General features: G+C 50.9%; 1 protein-coding gene and 1 long non-coding RNA gene across 8 annotated transcripts; one reads left to right on the top strand and one right to left on the bottom strand.

Annotated features, from left to right (window-relative positions):
• Positions 1–921: 921 nt before the first annotated feature.
• TFAP2A (transcription factor AP-2 alpha) lies at positions 922–21505 on the bottom strand. 7 transcript variants are annotated; one of them, XM_064664146.1, is made up of 8 exons: positions 21374–21505; positions 13367–13424; positions 12990–13265; positions 10025–10076; positions 8103–8334; positions 7079–7197; positions 4661–4802; positions 922–3075 (listed from the first exon to the last, which is right to left on the bottom strand). In XM_064664146.1, the coding sequence occupies exons 1-8, from the start codon at positions 21445–21447 to the stop codon at positions 2787–2789; spliced, it is 1242 nt and encodes a 413-aa protein (XP_064520216.1). In that variant the 5' UTR covers positions 21448–21505; the 3' UTR covers positions 922–2786. The 7 variants fall into 7 exon arrangements, with proteins under 7 accessions (XP_064520216.1, XP_064520222.1, XP_064520205.1 ...); XM_064664152.1 differs by lacking the exon at positions 21374–21505 and adding an exon at positions 18137–18472; XM_064664135.1 differs by having other exon boundaries at positions 12990–13424; positions 21374–21494.
• Positions 16598–19040, top strand: LOC135418671 (uncharacterized). Its single transcript, XR_010432619.1, has 2 exons — positions 16598–17191; positions 17817–19040. It is a non-coding gene; the product is annotated as an uncharacterized LOC135418671 (long non-coding RNA).
• Positions 21506–23407: the final 1902 nt, after the last annotated feature.

Consider the following 23407-nt stretch of genomic DNA (forward strand, 5'->3'; position numbering starts at 1 on the left):
TCTTTCTGCTTGGAAAGATTGATTTTACACTGCCTTCCATAAGTAGATTACCAAAGCAAAATGAAACATCTTGGGCTTTATCTAATGCTTTGCTTCACCAGCTCTACCAAACGTCAAAATATATGAGTAAATGTTAATTCTCTGTGCAGCTTTATTGTAAACATCTCCCTCTTAACCTCCTCAATTTCTGCCTGAGCGAAAAGGGGGAAAAAAGGAGAGAGACAAAGTCAGGGAGGAAAGGAAAGAGAAAGAGAGAAAAATCAGTCACCACCACCAAAATACCATCAGCACTTAAAGGAAACCCTCTCTTTAAAATGCCTTTACATTCTAAACTGCATTAAGTCTCCCTTCCTATGATATAACATAATCCAGCCTGATCCTGACTTCACCTACCCTCCGGGCCAAAGAAAATAGATTCAAAATCTGAATTCTCACATGTTTTTACAGCCCGTCTTCAAGATGTACACTCCATTTTTTTAAAGCGAAGTTCCCTATTTCACAACTGGTTTCCACAAGAAGAAACTCAAGATAAAAATTTCAGTCCCTTATAAACTGACACAACCATCTCAAAATGTCAGTCTGTGCATTCCACTAAAACACGAACCATCAATCAGAAATAATCTGTCTCCTGCAAGATTTCACTAAAGTTCACAACCGTGAGATGATTTTGTTGGCATCGACTACGGAGCTTTTCTATTTAGTTGAGGGGGAGGGAGCACCCAGCTCTGATTCATCAGTATATAATTTTTTTATAGCATTAATTTTCAGTATTTGCTCAGTAATGATTCTTTTTAAAGTGTCCTTCTTGAGATGTGTTTTTTAATCTCTGCTCTCCGTTAGGACAAGTACATGCACAAAATTTTATAGGCTTATAATTCTGTACGCTATATATATACATAAATAAAAACCTAGAGGTCAACATAAATAAAATAAAACTTTATTTTTTAAATAAAATTATGTTTTGGTTAAAGAAAAGATAGTGTGTCATTTTGTTAGTAGTACAGACAATTTTTTATCCAAAAGAATACATTGTGCTTTATTGTGTCATTTGTCTGAATACAGACTCAGTGGAATATCTAAATGATACCCTGCTCTGAACTCCAAGTTGAAAGTAAGTTTTTATTATACTTGAGGGAAACAATGGGTTCAGCTGCTTATTGCAAGGAGCAATTGTCAAGGGAGAGTTAAACTCAATTACTGTAACCATACTGAATAAAAAATACTGCCAAGAACAAAAATACGCCTGGGTAAAGACAGCTACTGAATAAAAAAATCGACATAAAGCGTATCAAATATTTATTTATCTGGGCAACAAAGGACTATGATACATTGATAGGCATGGAAACTACTGCCGGCACAACTCAATACAATACAACCATAACTGCTTCCAATATGGCCAGTGGAAATACAGGATACCAGGTGGTCCCGAATGTTTGAAGTTCTTTGGGAAAAAAAAAAAAAAAAGAAAAGAAAAAAAGCAGAAAAATAAAAACAAAAGAAAGGGAGAAAGAAAAAAAAAGAGGGGAAAAAAAAAGGAAAGAAAAGCTAAATCTGTTTTAAAAGACAATATTAATTTATTGCTCTGTTGGTGCTTTCGGGAGAAGGACAGTGGATAAAAATAACTTCTTTCATTTTCCACAACACATAAGGGTTGTAAAACCACTAATATGTTTAAAAACCTTGCCAGGGTCCAACATCACTTTATTTTATCTTCAATGAGAAACTAAATGTCATACTAATTATATATAAAAATTCATGTTTTTTTATTTGTTCAGCTGCTTCATTGTCGCCTTTAACATGCTACAACAGGGCTAAAAATGATGAATCCCAGAGAAAAACCCCCAAAAAACCTCTGATATCTAAATAAGTACCATGAACCACATGATGAACTAAGAGGGGAAGATTTAAAACCCACTAAACAAGAGGTAAACGAGATCACCAGATAAATAAAAAAGGCTTAAAACAAACTCACCATATTTACAATTCCCATTAAATTACACATAAATAAATATATACATACATGAACACTGATTCCCTTATATAATAACCGTGAATCGTGTTGCAATAGAAAGTTCAAGTTGGTCGCTTTACCTTGGACAGGAAAAAGTTCTACAACTGAAGATATGACATGGAACCGCTTGTGTTTTGTGTTCAAGTTTATTCACAATACTGATAAAATGTCATCAGTCCTTTTTGCCTTTCGTATGTCTCCTGTTGCTGTTGTACTTTTTCGCTTTTTTTTTCTTTTTTAATATGGCTACAATCTTAACTGAAGTTTATGTAAGGGAAGGTGGTGATTCAGTCCGGTGAAGCTCATAGAATTTTTAAGTATTATTTATTTCTTTTTGTTTGTTTTTTTTTTAATATATTTTTAGAAAAAAAAGTCCTTTTCTTTTTTGTTTTGTTTTTTTTTTTTTGTTGTTTTTTTTTCCTCCTTTTGTTTTATTTAAAAAAAAGTTCACAAACTCAAGACAGAACTTTTTTTCTTTGCTGGCTCCGTCCCCCTGTTCTGTTCTCTTAGGCTCCAAACTGGGGTAAATCGGTGGTGGCAATGGGGAGTCAGGGGTAGGGGGGGGATTTAAGAGGGAGCAAATGGAAATGTGGATACTGGGAAGGGGTGCAGAGAGAGGGCAGAGCAGTCCTGCGGAGTCAGAGAACAGGACTGGCAGAAGGACGCTCATTCTGTTGCTGTAGCCTGGGGTGCAGGGTGCAGGGGAGAGGGAGGGAGATGAATGGATCAATGGGCTATGAGGGGGAAGGGAGAGGAGTGTGTGTGGGGGGGATCCTCACTTTCGGTGCTTCTCCTCTTTGTCGCCGCTTTTGGTGCTGTTGTCTGTGTGGCTGTTGGGATTGTTGCTGAGGTACATTTTGTCCATGGCCTTGAGCGCCTCGGTGAGATAGTTCTGCAGGGCGGTGACGGCAGCACACACCGCCGGGCTCCCAAAGCCGTGCGAGATGAGGTTGAAGTGGGTCAGGCAGCTCTGGATGCCCGGCTCCAAAATGGGGTTGGGCCGCGAGTTCCCCAGGGGAGATCGGTCCTGAGCCAGCAGGTCGGTGAACTCTTTACAGATCTGTCTGTAGCATAAATGGAGCAGAGAGACGGAGGGAGGGAGCAAGGGGAAGAGAGAGGGAGGGAAATGAACCATCACTGGTGGCAGCAAAGCCTGTGCATTCTCCCTGCCAGATTACACAAGCCCCTGGATCAAGGGGGCTGCTGCCCCCGAGTGCAAACACACTCTCTCACCTCTCCCTCTCCTCTCTATGCATCCTTCCCCCTAATTCTCACATTTCCCCAGCATGTACAAACCTCTTCCCTTCACCTTGCGTAAACACACAACTGCACACCACATCATGCCCTGGCCCCAGCCAACACACAGGCAAATAACAGGCACACGAGAGAGACCCGCCTCTTGCCTATCCCTGCCGATCTCCATATCTCAGCTCCCCAGCACTGTCTCCACAACCACACATTCCTGCCCAGCTAGAGTTCAGAGCACATATGCAGTTTAAAGTTTTCCAGCAGGCTGGAAGGTAATAGATGGGCTGCGCTATCCAAAGGTAGGTTAAGGGATTTATCCACATCTTGGAAGATCCCTTTCCTTTGGGGTTGAGGGAGAGGAAACTGGAGAGAGGTATAGGCCTCTTTCTTCACAAGGCTAAAACACACCTGTGTGCCAGGAAGAATGAGTGAGGGCAGAGAGGGGACTTGAGGCTTTAAATTAGGGTATTCTGAAACATTTATATATGTACATCTCTATCTCCAAATCCAAAGGGACCTTTCCACAGAGAGGAAAGCTGACGCTAACCAGGGTCTGGAAATTTCCTTCCAGGGAGGTAGAAAGGGAGGATACGAGGGCACAGTGCAGAAAATAGATTATATCATCCACTCACTGCACAAATGGTTGGAGAAATAACACACCTTATAGCAAGAGAGCTGAGAGGCATGTTGAAATAGTTGGTATTCTAAAACCCATGTTAATGTCTTCCAGCCATAAAGTGTCTCCCATCTTCAACCTGTGCCCTCTGGCACTGTGCCCTTTGGTGACACCTCCATTGGTAATTAAGGGCTACTAAACAACCCTTTTAATTTCCAGCAAACATACCATAACAATCATTTTCTTTTCACGCACCACCTGGAAATCTAGGCAGCCCCACCAGTGATAAACTCCACTAGCATTTTAACTGCATACAGATTGTCATTTAAAATATATGTTTAATATCCCTATATTTGCTAAGTAACAGAGCTGCTTAGGCAGAAAGAACCATTGCGGATTTTAATGAACTGAAATCAGTATAACATGCCAGTTTTATTTTACTCTCTATGGGAAGCCTTCCCTTTCTACCTAAATTGATAAGCTAAGTGAACAGGCCCAGAAAATGTTTTGCTCTGAAGAATTACTCCTTTTTCTGTAACTAAACACCCACCCACAATTTTCACAACTCGCTTTCAACGTAATCTGCACGAAGTGACTTGATGGAAACCAAGCTGGCTTATAGAGTTCTCCTATATCAGGAAGGCAAATACACCCCCTCACAATTTGCGAAACCATCAACCACTGGTTATGTGGCAAACAAATACGTTCACAAATAAAAGCCCCAAACCCGGGTTTGTTCCCCTCCCTCATTTCTGAGCAACATGCCAGAAAGTTAAATGTCTTACTTTGTAGCTAGAAGCATGTTTTTTCTTGTGACTTGCTCGTTTGGATCGGAATGTTGTCGGTTGAGAAATTCAGCTACTGCTTTGGCAGGAAATTCTGTCTCACAAACGTACCCAAAATCTCTAGCTAGATGTACTGCTTCTCCTGAATAGGGAGTCATGGGTGGAATGGAAAGAAACACACAGCTCATCAGTACACATCCTACAGAGGCAAAAATCCATTAGAAAAAAACCCAAAACCCAACTACATTCTACTTGGGCTTTTCCTCTAAAAGGCTTGGATTTTTTCTCTTTGACAAAGGTAGGGCAAGAAATGCTAATTACATCTTATCTTTCAGGAGTTTTCTTTGCTTCAGACAAAGGCAATGGAAATGAGTATTTTCATGACAATCATTACAAGTGAAATCTCACATAAGGATTTTTAAAAGTTTACATTGACTAACAGATACTTGTAGACAGACAGGCTCCATTCACCTAGACTGTGTGCTTTGATTTACATATCCATACCTATAGAGAGCCATTTATGTACTTTTTATTCACAGCTATTTACTCTGAAAATGTGTTTGCCTCAGCCACATCTCTATATTATTTTGCAATGCATCAATGATTAATATTGATCATAATTACTCCTAGAGCTGTTCTAAATAAAATGCATTAAACAGCTAAGTGTTTAAAATTTAACTTGATCGCATATAATTATATGTTCACCCCCAAACGATTAACCATGAGAATTTTAGGGTCATTCCACCGAGTCTGTCTGTTTTGTTGATTTTCAAATCTTTGGTTTTAATTTCCTGAACCAGTTGGTTTTTACTGCAGGGCTTCCTGCCATTAGCTCTAGCTCCGGAAGAACGCATGCGCCAATTAGAGCTTCAAAGCCTCAGTCCAGTGAGCTTGTTTCCATAAAATGGAGCGGATCATAAACAATAACAGTACCTAGAAAGTGCCTCATCGCTACAGGACTCAAAGCCCCAGCAATGTTTATACTATCATCCCCCCCAAAATTAGCCACCATAGCTAAGTTATCTGAAGATCGGGCCTCTGGTTTTGTTTTTTTAAAAAATCATTCTTTTAAAGCCCTTGTATGTGAAAGCCAAACAGAACAATAGATTACCATAAAACCTTCTCCATATTCATTAACATCACAAATAGTGTTAAGCATCTACCAAATCTAGACTTTTTACAAGTTTTGCCCTCGTGATGTGTTAATGCAATCCCAAAGCCCTTTCAAAAACATGAAGATGCGGTAATTTTCACGCAATATAAATATAGTTCGTTCACTAATCCTGATGTTTAAAGCCTGGCATCGCAGCGCTTCTTTCCCCGTCCCCTTTGAACATGAAACATTTCTCGTAGACCGTGAAGCAAAAACAAAACAGATTCCCGCCTACACAACCAAACTTAAGCTAAACCTGCGCAGCTCAGGCTGAGTTTAAAAGTGCTTTGCAAAATGAACCAGTCTAAAACGCAGTAGAACCCGTAAGTAAGGGGAAAGGAGAAAAACTATTTGCATGCCTTGGGCATACTTTATGTCAATTAGTGTGCAAGAGCCACTGCTTCAAAACTAAATAACTGTATACGCTTGAGGTTCCCACCTTCCGGTACAGACGGCATAGGACATCCCAAAGCATTAAAAGTAACTTGCACCTTTTCTGGCCAGAGCAAAGTAGAGGAGAACGATACAGCCAAAGGAACATGTGTTCTGAAAATGAAAACCAACAGGGAGTGGGGGCTGGTGGTGGTGCAACTTTGAGGCTTTCAGGACACCATTAATTCATGGCTGAGGTCAAGGATTCCCAAATTAATTCAGGAAGTAATGGTCATGCATTTCTCAAATGCAGATGTCAGAAAAGTTAAATGATTTACTGTTATGTGGCTGCAGGCTGGGAAGGAGAACAAACTTAACGTAGCTGCAGTTTCTGACATTTAAAATTGCTTGGCTGTCCACCTGTGGCAGGACAGCAGTGAAGTATCAGAGGCTCTGCTGCCTGTAACTTCCAACTCAACACTCGGGGGTCTCTTACGGAGCTAAGCCTGCAGCCCCTCTTCATAGGCATCCTTCCCATGCTGCTCCCAATGAGATCTGCCTACTAGGTGGAAGGATTACTCACTTGAAAGCAAGATGGGGCCCTGAAAACATCTCTCAGAAGCTTAAAAGCAAATAAATGGCAGAATGAATTACTGAGTCTGCAGGACTCACTCAAGCCCGTTTCAGGTTAAAACAAAAAGCAAAGGCACACAATTAATACGTTCTTTTTCTAAGACATAGAAAATAAAGCCCCTCCAAATGCCAGTAAGCAGCACTGACTTTGGGGAAAGAAAAAAAAACCACAAACAACCAAACATCAAGTTTTCTCCCTTTTGGCAAAAGCAATAGGCACATTTTCCAAACAAGCTCTCCCAGCTCTTTGAGTCACTTACCCTCCACGAGTGATGTGAGCAAGGTAACGTTAGCAGCTTTACGCCTCCCGGCTGGCAGGTTTAGTCCTATTTTGTCCAGTTTCTCCCTCAGAGATCTCCCTCCGTTTTTAGACTTTGCCCTGCTCCGCACAAAAAGGCATTGAGAAATGGGGCTTGAGGGGGACACATGCTCCTGCTTTAGCTCCTGCCCACAGATCCCCCCAACACATCGCCTTCCCTTGGAGGGGGGTAAAGGTTTTGGGCACATGGAATGGGATAAATGGTTGTGGGTGGCTGAAGACCAACTGTTGCTGAAAGCTGAGTCTCAGACACAGGGATGGTTCTTTGGATGTTTCCATGTCTAGGGAACAGGGGCCCTCACTAAAGTCTGGATCAGGCCAGGGCTGCTGAGGAGCTCTGAGGTAGCTGCCTCCAAGGTGCCATGGACCGAGGGGCAGCTTCTCCCCAGGTGTTACAGGAAGAGAAGGATTTGTAAGGCTGGCGTCGCTGCCCTCACACCAAACCCTATGTGGCCCATCCATGGCTTTTTAGCAGAGCCCTGTACTAAGTGCTAAGGGGGCCTGTGGAGATGCGAGCTGCCTTAATTAATTCTGGATGTTATTCCCTGCCCGGGCGCTGCCTAATCGCCTGGGTGAGGCCACAGAGGTTGGAGCCCACGGCAGGGTGCCGGCCAGCAAACCACTCCTATGGGGCATGGGAGTGTCTGTGTGGGGTGTCCATCGCCGTGGCAGGGGAAGGGACACACAGGGGTCCCCAAAGCGGGGCATTGGGGACGACACAAGGCTGCACGTTGCCATGGCGACAGCGCACGGACACCCCCCCCCCCCCCCCCTTCCTCCCGCGGCCTGGCGGTGCCTCCCCGGCGGCCGCGCGTGCCCCGCCCCCTGGCGGCGGCCGCCGCACTTCCCCCCGCGCCGCCGCCCCGCGTGGGCGCTCGCATCCCTGCCTCCCTCCTTCCCTCCTTCCCTGCCGCCCTCCCTCCCGCACGGCATCCCGCCTCCTCCCGCGTCCCCCCGCCCCTCACCTCCGGAGCACTCCGCCCAGCAGGGAGGCGTTGAGGCACTCGGGCGGCGACAGGCGTCTCTGCACTTCCGCCACCGTGACCTTGTACTTGGAGGTGGAGCTGAGCAGCGAGAGGCGGCCCGGCACCGAGCAGAAGACCTCGTTGGGGTTCACCACCCCGCCGAAGAGCGCGTCCTTGTTGATGGGGATGGAGGAGACGGCGTTGTTGTTAGACTTGGAGAGGGACACGGGGCCTGCAGGGAGGGAGGAGCAGGGAGGTGAGGGTGAGGAGCGGGCGGGAAGCCGGGAAGGGAGGGGGAAGCGCCCGAGCCGCTCGCTGCGGCCGGCCCCGGCCCCGCACCGCCCGCGGGGCAGCGGGGAGGGAGCGGGGGCGCCCCTCCGCTTTCTCGTCGGAGGGCGCAGGGAGAGAGCGGGACAACCCTCGACAGCAGCGGAGAACCCGGCGGCCCGCGCAGCCCCGGCCCGGCGCACGCTATCGGCGAAGCCCGTCGGTGCGGGCCGTGTCCGGCGGCCCGGGCCGGGAATCGCGGCTGCCGTGCTCGCCAAGCGCGGGCAGCGCCCGGGCAGCGGCGCAGCTCCCCAGAGGCCCCGCCAGCAGCGCGCAACTTCTGGCGTGGAAAACCCGTAACGCGGCGAGGAGCCTGCACCCCAAAATATAGCCCGGCCCCTGCCCGGCGGCGGCGGGCGGGGAGATGCCGGGTCGTGCCGCCGCTCGGCTGGCGGTGCCCGCCGGCCTCGCGTCCCGGCCGCCTTCCCTTCCTCCTCCTCCTCCTCAATCCGCACCGCTTGGCGGGCGCAGTCCAACCAAGCGGGGGGCTCTCTCCGTTTTGGATAGATCACTTGTGACATTAATAGCTCTGGGAAGGCTAATAGATACAACAGGAGTTAAACGAACTCTTGAGATTACTAATAAAAGAGCCAATTATCATGTCGACTTGGAAAGAGCATCTCTTAAGATTTATCCCTTGCACATCTAATTTGACGTGACAAAGGCTTTACGGGGAGGGGGTGGGGGGGCAGAATGAAACTTCAGGTTCGCTGGCTGTACAGCTATTAGGGTTAGAGAGGAGAGTGCCTCTACTCAGCATCTCTTCCGGTGGTGGCCAGGGTACCCAAATTCCAGGCGATAGCGCAGCTGTGGCACCCCTCAGAGCAGGCAGGAGCTAGCTATGCCTTCAGCCCTGCCCATTTTACTCCAACAGCAGCTCACTACACAGCATCCAAATGCAAATCCATCGCTTTCCACCGAGAATTGCCTTTGCAAAATGCCCAGTGCCACCTTTACTAATACTTCGGTTGTCCGAAGAAAGATGGGAAATGAAAATCGACTGAAAACATGCAATAAACATTTTGCTCGATTTGGGGACCAGCTTTCAAGCAATTCAATTCGAAGTGAAGCAAGCGCACGAAGCCAACGAAAACCAAAGCACCCTGACCGACAGGCATCAGTTTCAGAAACTGGCCCCTTGTTCTCCACCATTCCACCTCATCACCGTCGTGATTTAAGTAAGAAAACCCGAAGGAGGGGGAACAACAATTTCACTTTCTCAGCCTCGTTTACCAACAACGATTCAAGCCCACTGCTCAGCTAGATGCATGGGTCAAACCATGAAACCCAATTGTTCGCTAATGCACTAAAAGACCGGGTCGGATTTTCTAGATCATCTGCTAACATTTTTCCTCGTTAATGACAACAACAATTAAAATAGCCGGCAAACGTGGCCACTTAAGAGGGCGCATTTCAACCCACATCGCCCATTTTTCTTTCTCTGCTTCCAATATTTTGGCCAACAGTACATGCCAGAGGAAGGAGCCCAGGGCCGGGGGGGCTGGAGGGGAGGGGGGAGAGGCCGGGTAAGTCCTCCATTCGAGCAGTCCCCAGCCTGTGACGACATGTTTGGTATGCGCAAGGAAACGGCTTACCTTTCTTAATTACAGTTTGATCTGGGATGTTAAGACCGGGGTCTTCTACGTGCTGCAACAAAAGGAACAGGCAGGGATGTCAATGTACAACCACAACAAAAGGCAGGGAGGGCCGAGGTGGGATGGGGTGCGGGAGAAGTTGTGTTCCCCCCTCCCTCCTTCCCGGGCACGGTGTGGGGAGGGAAACAACAGATCTTGCACGGGGAGAGGGGGAGAAGAGGGGATTTGCGGGGATTTCCTTTATCGGGAGGAATCCTGCATCCCTCCCAGCTCTTTCCCGCGATCCCCAAGAAAAATATAATAAATCACTCACAAACCCCCGGGGCCCAAGTGGCCTCCAGCTTCTGCGGGTTCCCTCATCCCGTCCCTTCCCTCCTCCCCGGGAAGCAGCCCCGGCCCGGCCCGACCCTTCTCCACCGCTACGCACTCTCCCGCGCCCGCGGGAGGGAAAGCACAAAGGAGTGGGGACCGGTGCGGTGCCGGGGGGGCTCACGCATCCTGCGCGGCCCCGGGCTCCCCCACTATTGTCCCCTCACAGGTTCCGCGGTCGCGCTACAGCTGGGGTTCGCGCGGCGGAGTCGCGACGTGATTAGAAAGTCAAATGAAATCATGTTTTCTAATTCCAAAAACTGACAGGCAATATAATGTCTGGCTGTGTTTACAAATTAACACCAGTGCTGCTGAGATAGAAGATTTCGCAACCGTTACAAAACCCAGGCATTACCATTTAAAAAACTATTACTTCCTTCTCTAGTCTTTGTCCAACAATAATACTGATTCTAACATTTTCCATTCTGTCTTGGATTTATGCTCCTGTTAATTGTGCCTGATCTCAATGATTCCGGGTGGATGGTACTAAGTTGCTTTATTACAGGTTTTATTATACTCAATGCTCTCATTTGTAACTTGCCTAAAGTGCTTCTGGATTTAAGTATAATTAAATTGAGAAATGTTCAGAAATGACTACTGCTGCAGTTCTTGTGTTTTAACTATATGGGGAAATATGATCCCTTTATGCATGCACCCTAAACCCATAAAGTAAATGTAGTGTGGCATAATACTTTTATTTGTGTTATTTCTACACATATTCCATACAGGGAAGACTGTTAAGTTTAAAATCCCACAGAGATATTTATGATTAAATAATTTTCACCATCTACTTGACTTTCTTAAACATTTAGCGGTCGTTTTTATTAAAGATTAACTGTTGCAGCAACGGAAATATTAAAAAGACGACCCTCCCAGCCCAGATTTCTGTAGAGGATTATTTAAAAAAAAAAATAGATAAAATACTCTTAAAAGATACATCCTCCTATTTTATACTTTCCCTCATGAAGCCTGCTGATTCAATTTTACAGAGAAAAAAATGGTTTGGCTGGCTCAAGGATTTAAACCAGATGGCATTCGGTTTTCACAAAGTATAGCAATGCTATTAATTCATAGATCTGCAGAGGAGGCTTCCAGAATCAGCCCACTGCCATGGAGCACAACTGAGGAGAGGGAGAATTCAAGAGAACATTTTAGGTCATGTTCTTCCTACAGCAATCAGGGGCTTGCAGTCAACAAATTAGTTTATTCTTACGATTGCCTCCATGTTATTTTGTATCAAGTTTAAAGAATTGACCTGCTTTTAACGGATCCAAATTGCTTACTAAATCCTCCACTTTGGGAAATGTATGCGTTTATTGCAAAACTGCTAAACACAACCAGCAATTTTCTGTGGCTAATTTAGCCAGATGAGGGCTGTAATAAATTCACTATTTTCCCCAAGTATAATTTACAAAAGATTTCAAAATGACCCCCAAAAATAGGTAAGTTCATCTGAACATTATCCTTGCAACATGAAACTGTACTCATTAAACTGTCAGCAAATATATTGTTGTAATATTTGATCCTGTAATTTGGGATGGCATTTCAGCAAAAATCACATCCAGATACCACAGTTCCCTCCTCCTCTTTCCTTCTGCAAGTCGAGCAGCTTCGGTCCCTCAGCACAAGCTCTGTGGGCTTTAATAAATTTATTGCCATGTTCTAATTCCATTTTCAGGGAGAAACCCAGAAAGATGAACTTTGATCATGACCGATCATGTTGCATAAGGCCACTTTCCTAACTGAACAATAGCCCTGGCTTGCTTTGTAAGTAGCCTGTGTGCTAATGTCATGCTTAATTAGAAATCATTTTTTAAATCTGTATTTATCGATAACAGAATTAGGTCCCCCAAATAAAGCATCCTCCAATAGGCTCTCAACATTTAATTTAATATAGGGTGTAGCAGGTCTGGCTCAAATTCGATAACCTATAGCTAATGATTTATGAGGTCATCCCTTTGCACCGCTACTAAAAGAAGGTGGCAGCGTTTTAGTATACCTCTTCCCTGATTTGTCAATTAATTCCTTTAGAGAAGAGGGTCTACCCATACCTTTTATAACTTTGGATGTGGTTATCCTATATGCAAATCCTGCAATCGCGGGATACCGATTTTTCCTTCTCTGACCACTTTCACCTACTTTTTTTTTTCCCGTTATGTTTGCCTGTGAGGACATTTAATGACATCTCGCATTTCAGACTTGTGTTTTTCCCAAGGCAGCAAGAAATCCCCAAATGCACAGCCCTGTGGTGATATTATATATTCTTCCAATCGTAACAGCTTATTGTCATTGAGAAGGAAAGATATTGTTAACGATGACAGTAATTTGATTTATTTATATTTTAGCGGGCGCGTTAGCGGGAGGCATTGCGCAGGGACGAGCTGCGAGAACCTATTGTTCTAGGTGGGGGCTTCACTTTTCCTGGGGGGCGGGGGGGAGTTCTCTTCTTCCCTCCCCGTTTTTTTTTTTTTTGGGGGGGGCGGGGGTCCCCCTCCGTCCCTCCCCTCCCCCGACGTTGGGCTCCCGCGGGGTGGGGGACGGGGAAGGAGGACGGAGAAGAGGGACGAGCGAGCCCCGGGGCGGCCCCTTGGCTTACCGGCACGTCCTCGATGGCGTGGGGGATGGAGTGGAGGGGCAAGTCGGCCAGCCCCGAGCCCAGCCCGTGCGGGGCGTGCAGCAGGTCGTCATGCCGCCGGTAGTCCCTGCGTGGGTCGAGCCCCGAAAGCTGGTGGGGTAAACCCCGGTGCGTGTGGAGTAGCCCCGTTTCCTGGCTCTGCCTCTGTCCCGGCCATCCTGGGTGCTGGGGCTGCGGCTGGGCATGGAGGGGGTTGAGGCTGTACGGGTCGTTCACGTGGGAGTAGGGGTCCTGAGACTGGGGGTAGATGGGCTGGTAAGGGGGGGGAAAGTAGGGCGGCTGGAAGTCGGCGTTGGGGGTGTGGGAGAGCGGCGGGGCGCTGGTGTAGGGAGACTGACCCACGGTCCCCAACTGGGGTAGCCGGGCTGTCCCGTTGCTGGTACTGTCGTGGCGCTCCTGAGGTGGGGAGCGGGAGCGGGGGGGGGGTGGTGGTGAAGGGGGGTGGGGGGAGGAGGGGAGGAGGGGGAGGGGGAAGGAGGGGGAGAAAAGAAAAACAAAGATAATATCAAACTGATTCTTCTCAAAATCGGCTTGAAAAATCCATCTATTGGGCAAATATGGGCAATTCATCCTCTCCGAGGCGGAGAAAAGCAGATCTGGGGATTTCTCTGCCTCTGATTTCCCTTCACAAATAATTGAGAGGCAGTCTCGCTCTTTAAATAGCAATAATAACGGCAATAATGATAACAGCAATAATAGCAATAATTACAACAAGACTGCTTATAATAATTAATAAAACATTGCGGCGATACAACATGGATTCCCAACAGATCGTGCCCCGGCATTTCAGGTGCAGGTATTTCCCGCAAATAAAAAGAATAATTCATAAGCGGGCATTATTGAAATAATAATCCTACCACAACCCAAAATCCTCTCTCTGACCCTGAACAGAACCGAGATAAATGTGGCTAAGATTACCAATTACGCGTCCCAAGAAAACCCTGGAAAATCCAAACCCACTGCCATTTTGTTACCAGAAGACATTGAAATATGCTCCAAACAAACCGGTCGTTTCCCCCAAGAGTTTTAGAAATGTTTCGGGGCGAAAGCACTGACATGGTCCCCCACCTGCGGGGAGAGCCGTACCGGTGCCCGGCGGAACTCCCTGCTCGCCAGCGGGCGATTGCGGAGCAGAGCGGGCAGCGGTGACCCGGCCGCTGGGGAAGCGGAGGAATGCGGCAGGCAGCCGGGGGAAACGCCGCCGCCCCGACGGGCGAGCAGTGCCGAAGTGCGCCCGGGGTTTTCAGTAGGCTCTGCCGGCTTTCGAGGCCGGGCAGATGAGCCCACATGTATGTCCGGTGAAAAAGGAATGGCCTCCGCGGAGGAGGATTCGAGGGAAAGAACCATGATCCCGAAAAATGGAAACGAGAAAGCCGAAGATATTTTGTTTGCAGGTGGCAAAGTGAAGGAATCGAAGCGGTAGGGTCCAAGCAAAGCCTTTTGCCGTTCGCTAGAAGCAGACCATAAAAAAAAAAAAAAATAGAAGAGGGGGGAGAGAAGAAAAGAAAAAATAAAGAGAGAAGGGGAAAAATGTAAACCACCGAATTGTAAAAAATGAAGCAAAGAAGAAAAAGCCCTCTTTGCGAAGCTGGGTGCGAAACCCCCACCGCCACCGCCGACAACAATAGCAACACCCAGCGCGCACCGAACCCCCTCCGAGAGAAACGTGAAGCAACTCACCATAGCCGAAAAACTGTGCACTAACATCTGCGAAGAGTCGGGGTTTACAAGTCAAGGTAGAAAAAATAACAAAAAGGCAGAGGAAAGGGACCGGCGGAGCGCGCAGCCCTCGGCGGAGCCCCGCGGGTGCGAGCGCGGCGCGGGCGCGGAGGGAGCGCGGCCAGAGCCCGGCGCTAGGTGCGGGCGGCAGGACCGGGGCACCGGGGCTGCTCCTGCACCTCGGGCGCGCCACGATAATCCATCAGAACTTGCACCGATCTCTGCTGCCCTTCATCTGGTGTTGCCAAGGCGAGCTCTCTATCCTGGCGCGGTGTGAGTAGTCAAAGTTGGTTGCTTTCTTTTTCCTTTTTTTTTTTTTTTTTTTTTTTGTTTTGCGCCTTTTTTTTTCCTTTTTGTTTTGTTTTTAGCGTGTGTGTGTTTGTTTCTTAATCCTTTTTTTTCCTCTGTCTCTTTCTTTTTCTCCTTTGACTTAGCTGCTGCTTCACTTGAGCTCCTAATAACAGATCTGCTGCCTTCCTGGAGACTCCTAATAGCAGATATTCATGACTATTAATATTACACGAACACTTAATAAGGGAAGAATGGCTGGAAATCGAGCGTGAAGCGAGAAGGCAACTCAAGGCAGAGCCTGTTCTAAATGACGTCCATTGAATGAAGAATCAGTGTATCTAATCAGAGATGGGGGAGAGGGAGAGGGAGAGAGAGACAAAAAGGGAGAGAGAGGGAGCGGGAGAGAGAGAGGGGGCACATGCTGCTGCGTCTGACGAATCACAGGAAAGGGGCAACATTTTAAAAGGTTGCAGGGCATGCAAAAGTGAAAGAGAAAGAGATCCGGAGAGAGGGAGAGGGTGGGAGCCAGGAAGGGGGTGTAGAAGGGGGGGGAGAGTGGGAGAGACGGGCAGAATGAGAGAGGGGAGGGGGCGCGGGATCCCCCCTTCCTTCCTCACCTTCCCTTCGCTTCGTTTCCCTTCCCCTCCCTTCCCCCCCGGCTGCCGCCTCCCCATGTTCCCAGCCCCGCGGTCCTTCGCGGGCGCACCTCGGACTGCGCCTGCTGCGCGTAGCCGGCCTCAAAGCCCAGGGAGAAGAGCGGCTGCTGGCTTCCCGCTTGGCTCTTGCCGCCCTCGGCCGCACCGCCGCCGCCTTTGCGCGGGGTGGGCTCCGCGGGACCTCCCGTCGCCGCCGCCCCGTCCATGCCTCGACGGCGCCCCACCAAGGGGCTCCCCTCGCCGCTGCCCCCGCGGCGGCCGCCCCGCGCCGCCGAGCCGGCTCGCCTCCGTGCCCCGCGTCCCGGAAACCGGCTGGGAAAGTTTTTTTGGGTGTCTCCCCCTCTGGGTGTCAGCCCTCCTCCTCCTCTTCCTCCTCCTCCTCCGGTTCGAGCCCAACGCCGAGGCCGGTGGGAGCCCGGGACAGGGGGGCTGGGGAGCCCAAGGAGCATCCGCCGGGCTCCCCGCGGCCCCCCTCTCGGAGGATCCGGGAAAAGACGGGGGAAAAAGGCAGGAGGCGGTGAGGCGGGGAGGGAAGGAGGGCGGGAGGCACGCGGGGGGGAGAGAGCAGGGAAAAGAGGCAAGGCGAGCGCTTCTCGCGGCCCAGACAAGCCGGGGCTCCGGCGCAACCCGTTGGACTGGCTGTGCAACTCCCAAACAACTCCCTTAAACAGGCACCGTTCCGCTCGCCGCCGCTGCCCCGCCGCAGCCGCCGCTCCGCCGGCGCCCGGCCCCACGCTCCGCCCGCCCGCCCCGGCCCCCCGGCGCTCCGGCCGCCCCGGGCGCTGAGCGCGACTGGCCGGGCTTTCATGCCTCTTTTCTGGTTTTATTTGACTTGGGTTTTTTTTTTCTTTCTTCTACTCTCTCTTTTTTTTTTTTTTTTTAAATATATTTTAAGGCAGGTCCTACCCCCGGCACGATACAGTCACCCTTTTTCATCCTCTCTAGAAGTCATATCACACCCTCTCCAGAGGAAAACGCGGAGTACCAGCCCCACACGTACGCACAAAAGCCAGGGGGCTCGGCGGAGCGGCCGCTGTTCCGTGTTTGGCAACACCTTGGTGTGAAGTCCCATTAACGCAAGGCAACAAAAGCCATTTGCGATGAAATCCACACGCTCACACGTGTGCACACTGGAACACCGATCCTGAGGGAAGGGAGGGGGAAGAGACACGCTTTCCATCCGAAATGTAACTGAGGAACATATGTGTTTGTTTTCCGGGTAAAAAGAAAAACCCCCAACGAACAAACAAAAAACCACAAACCCCAATACCCCTGACATCTCATTCCTAGAAATCAAGCACCCGCCAGCGAGTGGATCTAAAAGCTCAGCTCCCGCATCGGGAGACAGCTTCATCCCAAAGTCCTCGATCCGAGACTTGATCACCAAAACACTTAGTCGGCGCTGAGCCTGGCGAATCCTCAGTTTCTTTCCCAAGCTACAGCATCGCCCAAAACAGCAGCAGGGTCGGACGGGAGAGTGCCCCCTTCGACCCAGAGGTGCGTGTCGGCAAAGCTCCGCCGAGGCTTGGGGGATCTTCCCGCGTGGGTCACGACCAAATAACAGCGTTCTTTTGCAAAGTAGCGTCCTTTATTGCGCGGTTTGAACACACAGCACAGTCAACTTTTTCGAAAAGGGTGACAATAGTATTCGTTGGTTTAAGACTAGGCATGGGTCCTGGGCATCGTTCTTCTTTTTCCTCTTCTTCTCCTTTATGTCAGATTAAAAGACATTCTCCTCTTTCTAAAAATATGGATGCACACATAGACACATAGAGAGATGTGCACATACAATCTGTGCTGAAAGGCTCCAAAACCAAATGATGTGAATTATTTTTTTTCCCAAGCGGTTAAAATATTATTTCTCAAGCCCCCGGGAATGTGACCCTGAAAATTAGGAGACTGGGGGAACACCGCTCCCAAACCCATGATTTCAGTTCGGCATCTGACCCGTGCAAATTTGTGCAGCTCGGTATAATCAACCCGCAGCTACATCGAAAAGGCTGAACTTAAGCTTCGGTCCTGAGCCAATTTACTGGTATGCCTCGGGTACCTAGAATGTAAGAATAATTCTCTTCCCTTTGTCTCTTTGCCCTTTCATTCATTCATCCATCCGTTCATTCAGCCAGCCACCTATCCATCCATCTATCCATCCATCCATATGGATGAGTGTAGCATCCTACAAGAGCCTTATCTACCTATAGACCAGGCTGCTGCTTGGATCCTGTTTGCCCTTCCTCATACACTTCCGACAAAGCCGGGTTTCCACAAGCCCCGAAGTTCCTGGGGAAGGACCCCAGCCCCTCTCCGGCTGCAGGACCGCAAGGAAGCCTGACGACGGAGCAGAAGTTTTCCTAAACGAAATTGAGAGACGGAGGGATGCTGAAGGCTCCCGCTCGCAGCTGCGGGGCCTGGGCTCTGCCCGGGCCCGGGGGAAGAGCTTACCTCGCATTCCTCATACTTGATATTATCCGTCAGTTTCCAAAGCATTTTCATGGATTGGCGTGAGAGAGAGGATTTGGTTCTCCCTGCCTTGCCTCTCCCTACGGTGGCGGTGCCGGGCGGCGTGGGGAGCGCGGCTGGCGGAGGCTGGCTCCCGTCCGCGCTCGGAGATCTCCCTCTAATGGTGGAAAGTTTTTCCTTTTCCAGCTCTTTACCCACAGTCTAATCGCCTCATTAGCATATCAACAACAGCCCAATTGCTCGCCAGCACAACAACCTGCAGCGATGGACACAGGTAGAAAGGACCCACGAGCAAGAAAAAAAATAATAAATTAACAGTGAAAAAAAAAAAGCTTTCTCCGACCTGCCGAGCCCTGGTGCGGGGGCCAGAGGGCCCTGCCTGCCTGCCTGCGGGCCGCCGCTCCCCTCGTGCCTCTACCTGCCAGCAGGGAAGTGGTCAGTGAAATCAAAGAGGCGACCGTCCCTTCATCTGCAGAGAGTTTGGAACTAGCCATGAAGCCACCCCATGGGATTTACCTCTCCTTCCTCCCCCCCTTTCTTTTTTTTTCATGGAGGTTAAAGAAACCAAAGCAAGCAGAAACGAGACTCGAGTCTTGCTCGAACGAAGTTATTGTCTGCGGAGGCTTTTGTTGCCCTCTGGATTTGATTTGATCTTTTTTGGTGGACATTTGAAAAGCTTCTTTCCTTCGCAAACTATTTTTTTTTCTTCTCGGCTCTGTTGTCTATATGTCTTCAAAAAAATACCACCCCAAACAAATCCAGCATAACCTCCCAGATAAAAGTGGGTGAACGGTAAAGTGAATGAAGCAGGAGCAAAAAAATCTTTTGCGAGCACTTGAGCAAAGGGATGAAACAATGACCACAATAAAACTTTGGCACTTTCTTAGGTGGAGCGCTTCTTTTGCTTAACACCGTGCCGCTAAGCGAGCTCTCAGTCTACCCTCCGGGGGGGCTGCTTCTCCACCCTTCTCCTCTTTTATTTCTCCGGTGCCCAACCTTGATCCATCCACCGAAGGGCTTCGTTTTTCTTCTTCTTTTTTTTTTTTTTTCCCTTTTCCCCTCTGGGTGATTCCGCGCTGCTCCGAAGGGGAAGGCATTCCCCTCTCCGTGGGGTTGGCGTGTCAGGCCTGGCGCAGCTCCCCGCGCTAGCCGTGCCCCCAGGCATCCCCAGGAGCGGGGCATTCCCATGGCTGCCCGTGCACCTGGCTGCCCTGCTGCTCCCCGAAACTTCTTTTGCCAATGGCAAAACCTGCCCTGTCGGCTTGGAAGACCCTCCCAGGGCCACCCCCCGACGTCGGAGGAAAATGTACTGCCTCCAGGAGCAAACGGCCCCTGCACTCCGCGGGGTAGCCGCAGTGGGCCCTCGGGGGTCCCTGCACACGCCTCCTCACATCGGGAAGGGTGGCAAAGCCCCAGGGCTTCCGAGATTGCTTCTTCACGCACACACATATCTGTGTCCCCAAAACGGATTTTTTTTTCCCTTCCCCTTCCCTCCTCCTCCACCATACCCCCACCCCCGATGCTCTTTTTCAGCAGCGCTTTTGTCTGACACTGGCAGGAGAGTAAATTGTTGGTTTTACTCCCATTGAGGTTCAAATAGAGCTGGCAGATTAAGCCTAGTTAATGCCCGGGGGGGAGTGTGTGTGGGGGGAAGAGATGAGAAAAAGAGGAGGAGAGGAGTATGACGAAGGGGCCCATCGCCCCTTAGCGCCGTCCTGTTGGAACCAGGCCCGTCGGGAAAGCTTCCCACCCGGAACAAACTCCCACCCGCGGCCGCCCGGGACTCCCGTGGGCCAAAGGCCTGACCCTTGTGTTTCCTCTCCCTAGGCCCAGGCCGGTAGGGTGCAGGCTTACGAGGGGAGGGGGCGGCTTTCCCCGAGAGACGCACACAGGACAGCTGGAGGCGAGTCCGCGAGGCCCGGCCCCTCCGGCCAGGCACGGCGAAGAGGGCCCCGCAGCGCCGGGGAGAGGGAGCAAGGAGGGCCGGGGTGTAAGGAAAAGTCGGGAACAGATATCAAGGCAGATAACCCGTAAATACGATTGCACAAGAGTTGACTTCAGTGAAAGAAAGAAAATCCTCTTTTGATCGCTTTTTCGCACCGGTTTGATAAGAAAATGTCATCTCTAACTGTAAAAATAATTTAAATAGTTTAAAATATATTTTTCTTTACTGCATTTTGTCGTCTCGTCCCCCACATCTTTTTTTTTTTTCTTTTTTAGACGACTTGCTGCTACCCTGAAGAAAAAAAATTAAATAAGGCAGTCTGGAGAAAGACAGTCGAGCGATTTGAAAAGCTGAGGGCAGAAAAAGAAACTAGGCTCCCATTTGGAAGCGGACTAAACTGTGCCGGGGAATAAATAAAAAAGAAAAAAGAAAAAAATCCTTTCCGCTAAGAAAATCCCGAGTGCTTGAACAGAACGATTCGTCTTCCCTTTTATTCGCCGGCGAACCGCGGCCATCTGAATGGGCATTAGGGTGCTCCAGGGTTTTTCAAGTTTCTCCCGGTTTGAGAACCTCTGTAACTTCACACGTGCCGTCTCGCCCGTGGTGCGGGTGGGTCCCCTCGGGACCGTGGGGCCGGGCGAGGCCCCGGCGGGCCGCGTGTTCCCCATCCGACCTCTTTCGCTGGTGGGTTCAGCTTTTCCCTTCAGCTTATCCGAGCGGGAGTGCTTTCCACGGGCGCTCCCGGCATGTCTGCCGCCTGGTGGGATCCGGCAGCGTTATTTTACCACGGGACGGGCTCGAGTGGGACCTCTCAGCGACGTTGCAGCCCCCGCGACACGTCCCCGATGCGCGGCGGGCCCACACCGCGCGGCCCCGGGTCACGGCGGCGGGCGCGGGCCCTGCCTCTCGTGGGGACCCGCCACGCTCCGTGGCCCCAGGGCTCCGCGGCCGCCGCCAGCCCCGGACACAGGGACGGCGGGCGGGCACACATCACCCTTGGCCGGCCCACGCTGCCGGGCAGCTCACGCTGGGGTTGTGACACCCACGGCGGCGGCGGAGCAGCCCTCGCCCCTCTCGACCCCGGTCCACCTCTCTCTACCTGTTGCAGTCGGGCCTCACCAGTGGCCGTGGGCAGCCCCAAGCACCGGGAGCCGCAAAATGCCCAACCCCGGCGTCAGGCTTGCCCCCACTCCCTCCGGGCCAGTCACCTTTCTCGCTCCAGCCTTGCTTCCCAAAATAACAATAAACGCCCCCGGGGCAGGGGGTCGCCTTACCTGCCAGTCCCCCATTTTGGCAAGGATAGACATCCTGACTGCGGGCTCCGAGTCCCCAGGTCCCTGCTGGTCATGGACTGCGAAGGCAAGCCACTCGCCCGGGGCGCCTGTGGGTAAATCCTCCCCTTACCTGCGCCGGGACTCTCTTACCTGGCCATAAAGAGCTGGGTGCTCCCTGCCCGCGCCTGCGCGCTGCCTCCGCGCTGTCTGCGCGCTGCCCCCCGACACCGCGCTCCCACGGCTCCCGCCCGGACCCGCCGCTCCCGGGGGGCACCACCACCGGACCCCCGGGGGGCTCCCGGCCATGCCCCGGGCGTTCTGCAGCCGCTGGACCCGTGCCCGCTTCGCTACCGTCTTACTCCCTCAACCCCGTGCAGGGAGACCGGGTGCCCGGCCGCGGCCGGGGTGGGGGCGGGTGAGCCCCCCATCTTCACCTTTCCCCGGGTAGGTTACCTCGGGGGCAAGATGTCAGGGAGTGCGTGCACGTAGTAGTAGTAGTAATAATAATTATAATAATAATTATAATAACAATAACAGTAGCCCAAAAAGAGAAAGCACCGCAGGGGGGCTGAACTAGCCCGACTCGGTGATGGAGGCACTGCAAATAGCCGGAGGAGTCCAGGGAGAAACAAAGACACCCTCCGGTGCAGATGGTCTTCTCAGACCCCTGTACGCTGGCCGAGAGAGGGCGGGTGTCAGCGGCCGGGGTGCTGCAGTACCCGGCTGGCCGGGTTATGGGCTGCGCGGGAACGGTGAGGTGTGAGGGATGCTGCGTTCCCCCGGGGGAAGCTGGCCTGCGATAGCCTGTGGCCCTTGGACCTCTCCGTGTCCGCACCCCTTGTCCTCGCCCATGTTTTGGTTTGGTTTTTTTTTTTCCCCTCGGGGATTCAAGTGCCGAAGTGCCCTGGAAAGTCGCCAGGGTGTAACGCTGATTTCACACTCCGAAAAAGACAGGAAGCCCTTGCCTCATCTCCAGGTGGCTGGGCACTGGGGGCTTGGGGGAAAGCAGTACTCCAACTACAGGATTTTGGGGAACGATGCAAACAATTTCCACTTCACAGTTGCACAGCAAGCTCTTTGCACTTCAGACACAGGTGAACGGGGCATTATGTCCCAGGAATGGGACAGTTTGAGGCTTCCTGAATGTCGAGGCGCATTGTGTTGGGTTAGGTCCTGGACTGGTCCCAGTCTCCAGTAGAAGGAAGGGGAACGCACCCCCTTGCCCCTAAGAGCCTGGGAACAAGGACCTTACAGAAGGAAGTTCCAACCCTGTCTCCAGGCAGGTGGGAAGAGGAAAGCGAGAGCCTGCACCCGCAGCCATTCGGCACCGGGGGAGTGCCGGGGCCGCGGGCAGTTGAATTGTCGGCTCCTGGGGGGGCTCCACTTCTGATGCACCGCCCCAGCGATACGGGGTTGGCGGGGACCGGGCCCCCTCGGCGGGGATCGGCGGCTTCTGCGCGGCGGCGGGGCGGGGCGCGGTCAATGGGCCGTGCGGGTCGCGCTTCGCACCGCCGCTCCCAGCGCCGGCCCGCGGTGTACAGTTAGTGTCAAATTACAGCAATTAACCGGGCACCGGCATTTAATTACCCAGCCCTGCCCCTTCCCCACCTCTATCGATCTTGGGGAGGCTCCTGTTAGGGGACGACGCGGAGCAAAGACAGTCCCGTTCAAAACGGGAGAGGGATGAGGACGATGTGCGGAGATTTCGCAGCTCTGAAACCCTGCTGCCTCTCCTTTCTCCTCTTGCCAGTCGACCTGTCCCTTCAAGTCCTCTCCAGGAGGCGGCAATTTTGGCCCAGTAACGATTATTTAAAATATTGCCTTTATTACTATTTTGTGGACAAGGGTGGGGAATTAATCCGATTACAAACTGGCCTTCAGCGAAACGTCCCCAGTAAACTTGGGGGCCACGTTTCTCCCGGTAGGATCTTTCCCTTCTCCCTGGCTCCAGCGCTCCCCACACAGGGTTAAATCTCCTGGGTCAGGACTCAGCTTTCTCAGTTCGGCTCTGCCCCGCGGTACTTGGCAAAGAGG

This window comes from Pseudopipra pipra, chromosome 1 (assembly GCF_036250125.1).
Source record: "Pseudopipra pipra isolate bDixPip1 chromosome 1, bDixPip1.hap1, whole genome shotgun sequence".
Classification (NCBI taxonomy): Eukaryota; Metazoa; Chordata; class Aves; order Passeriformes; family Pipridae; genus Pseudopipra; species Pseudopipra pipra.

What these genes read in the sequence shown, in the direction of transcription:
- TFAP2A (XM_064664114.1), bottom strand. Translation starts at nt 16,143, where the DNA reads ATGCTCCTTGGGCTCCCCAGCCCCCCTGTCCCGGGCTCCCACCGGCCT. An exon ending in CTGGGCGGAGTGCTCCGGAG is followed by an intron (nt 7,198 to 8,102) that starts GTGAGGGGCGGG and finishes TGTGCGGAGCAG; the next exon opens with GGCAAAGTCTAAAAACGGAG. An exon ending in AACATGCTTCTAGCTACAAA is followed by an intron (nt 3,076 to 4,660) that starts GTAAGACATTTA and finishes TTTATGCTACAG; the next exon opens with ACAGATCTGTAAAGAGTTCA.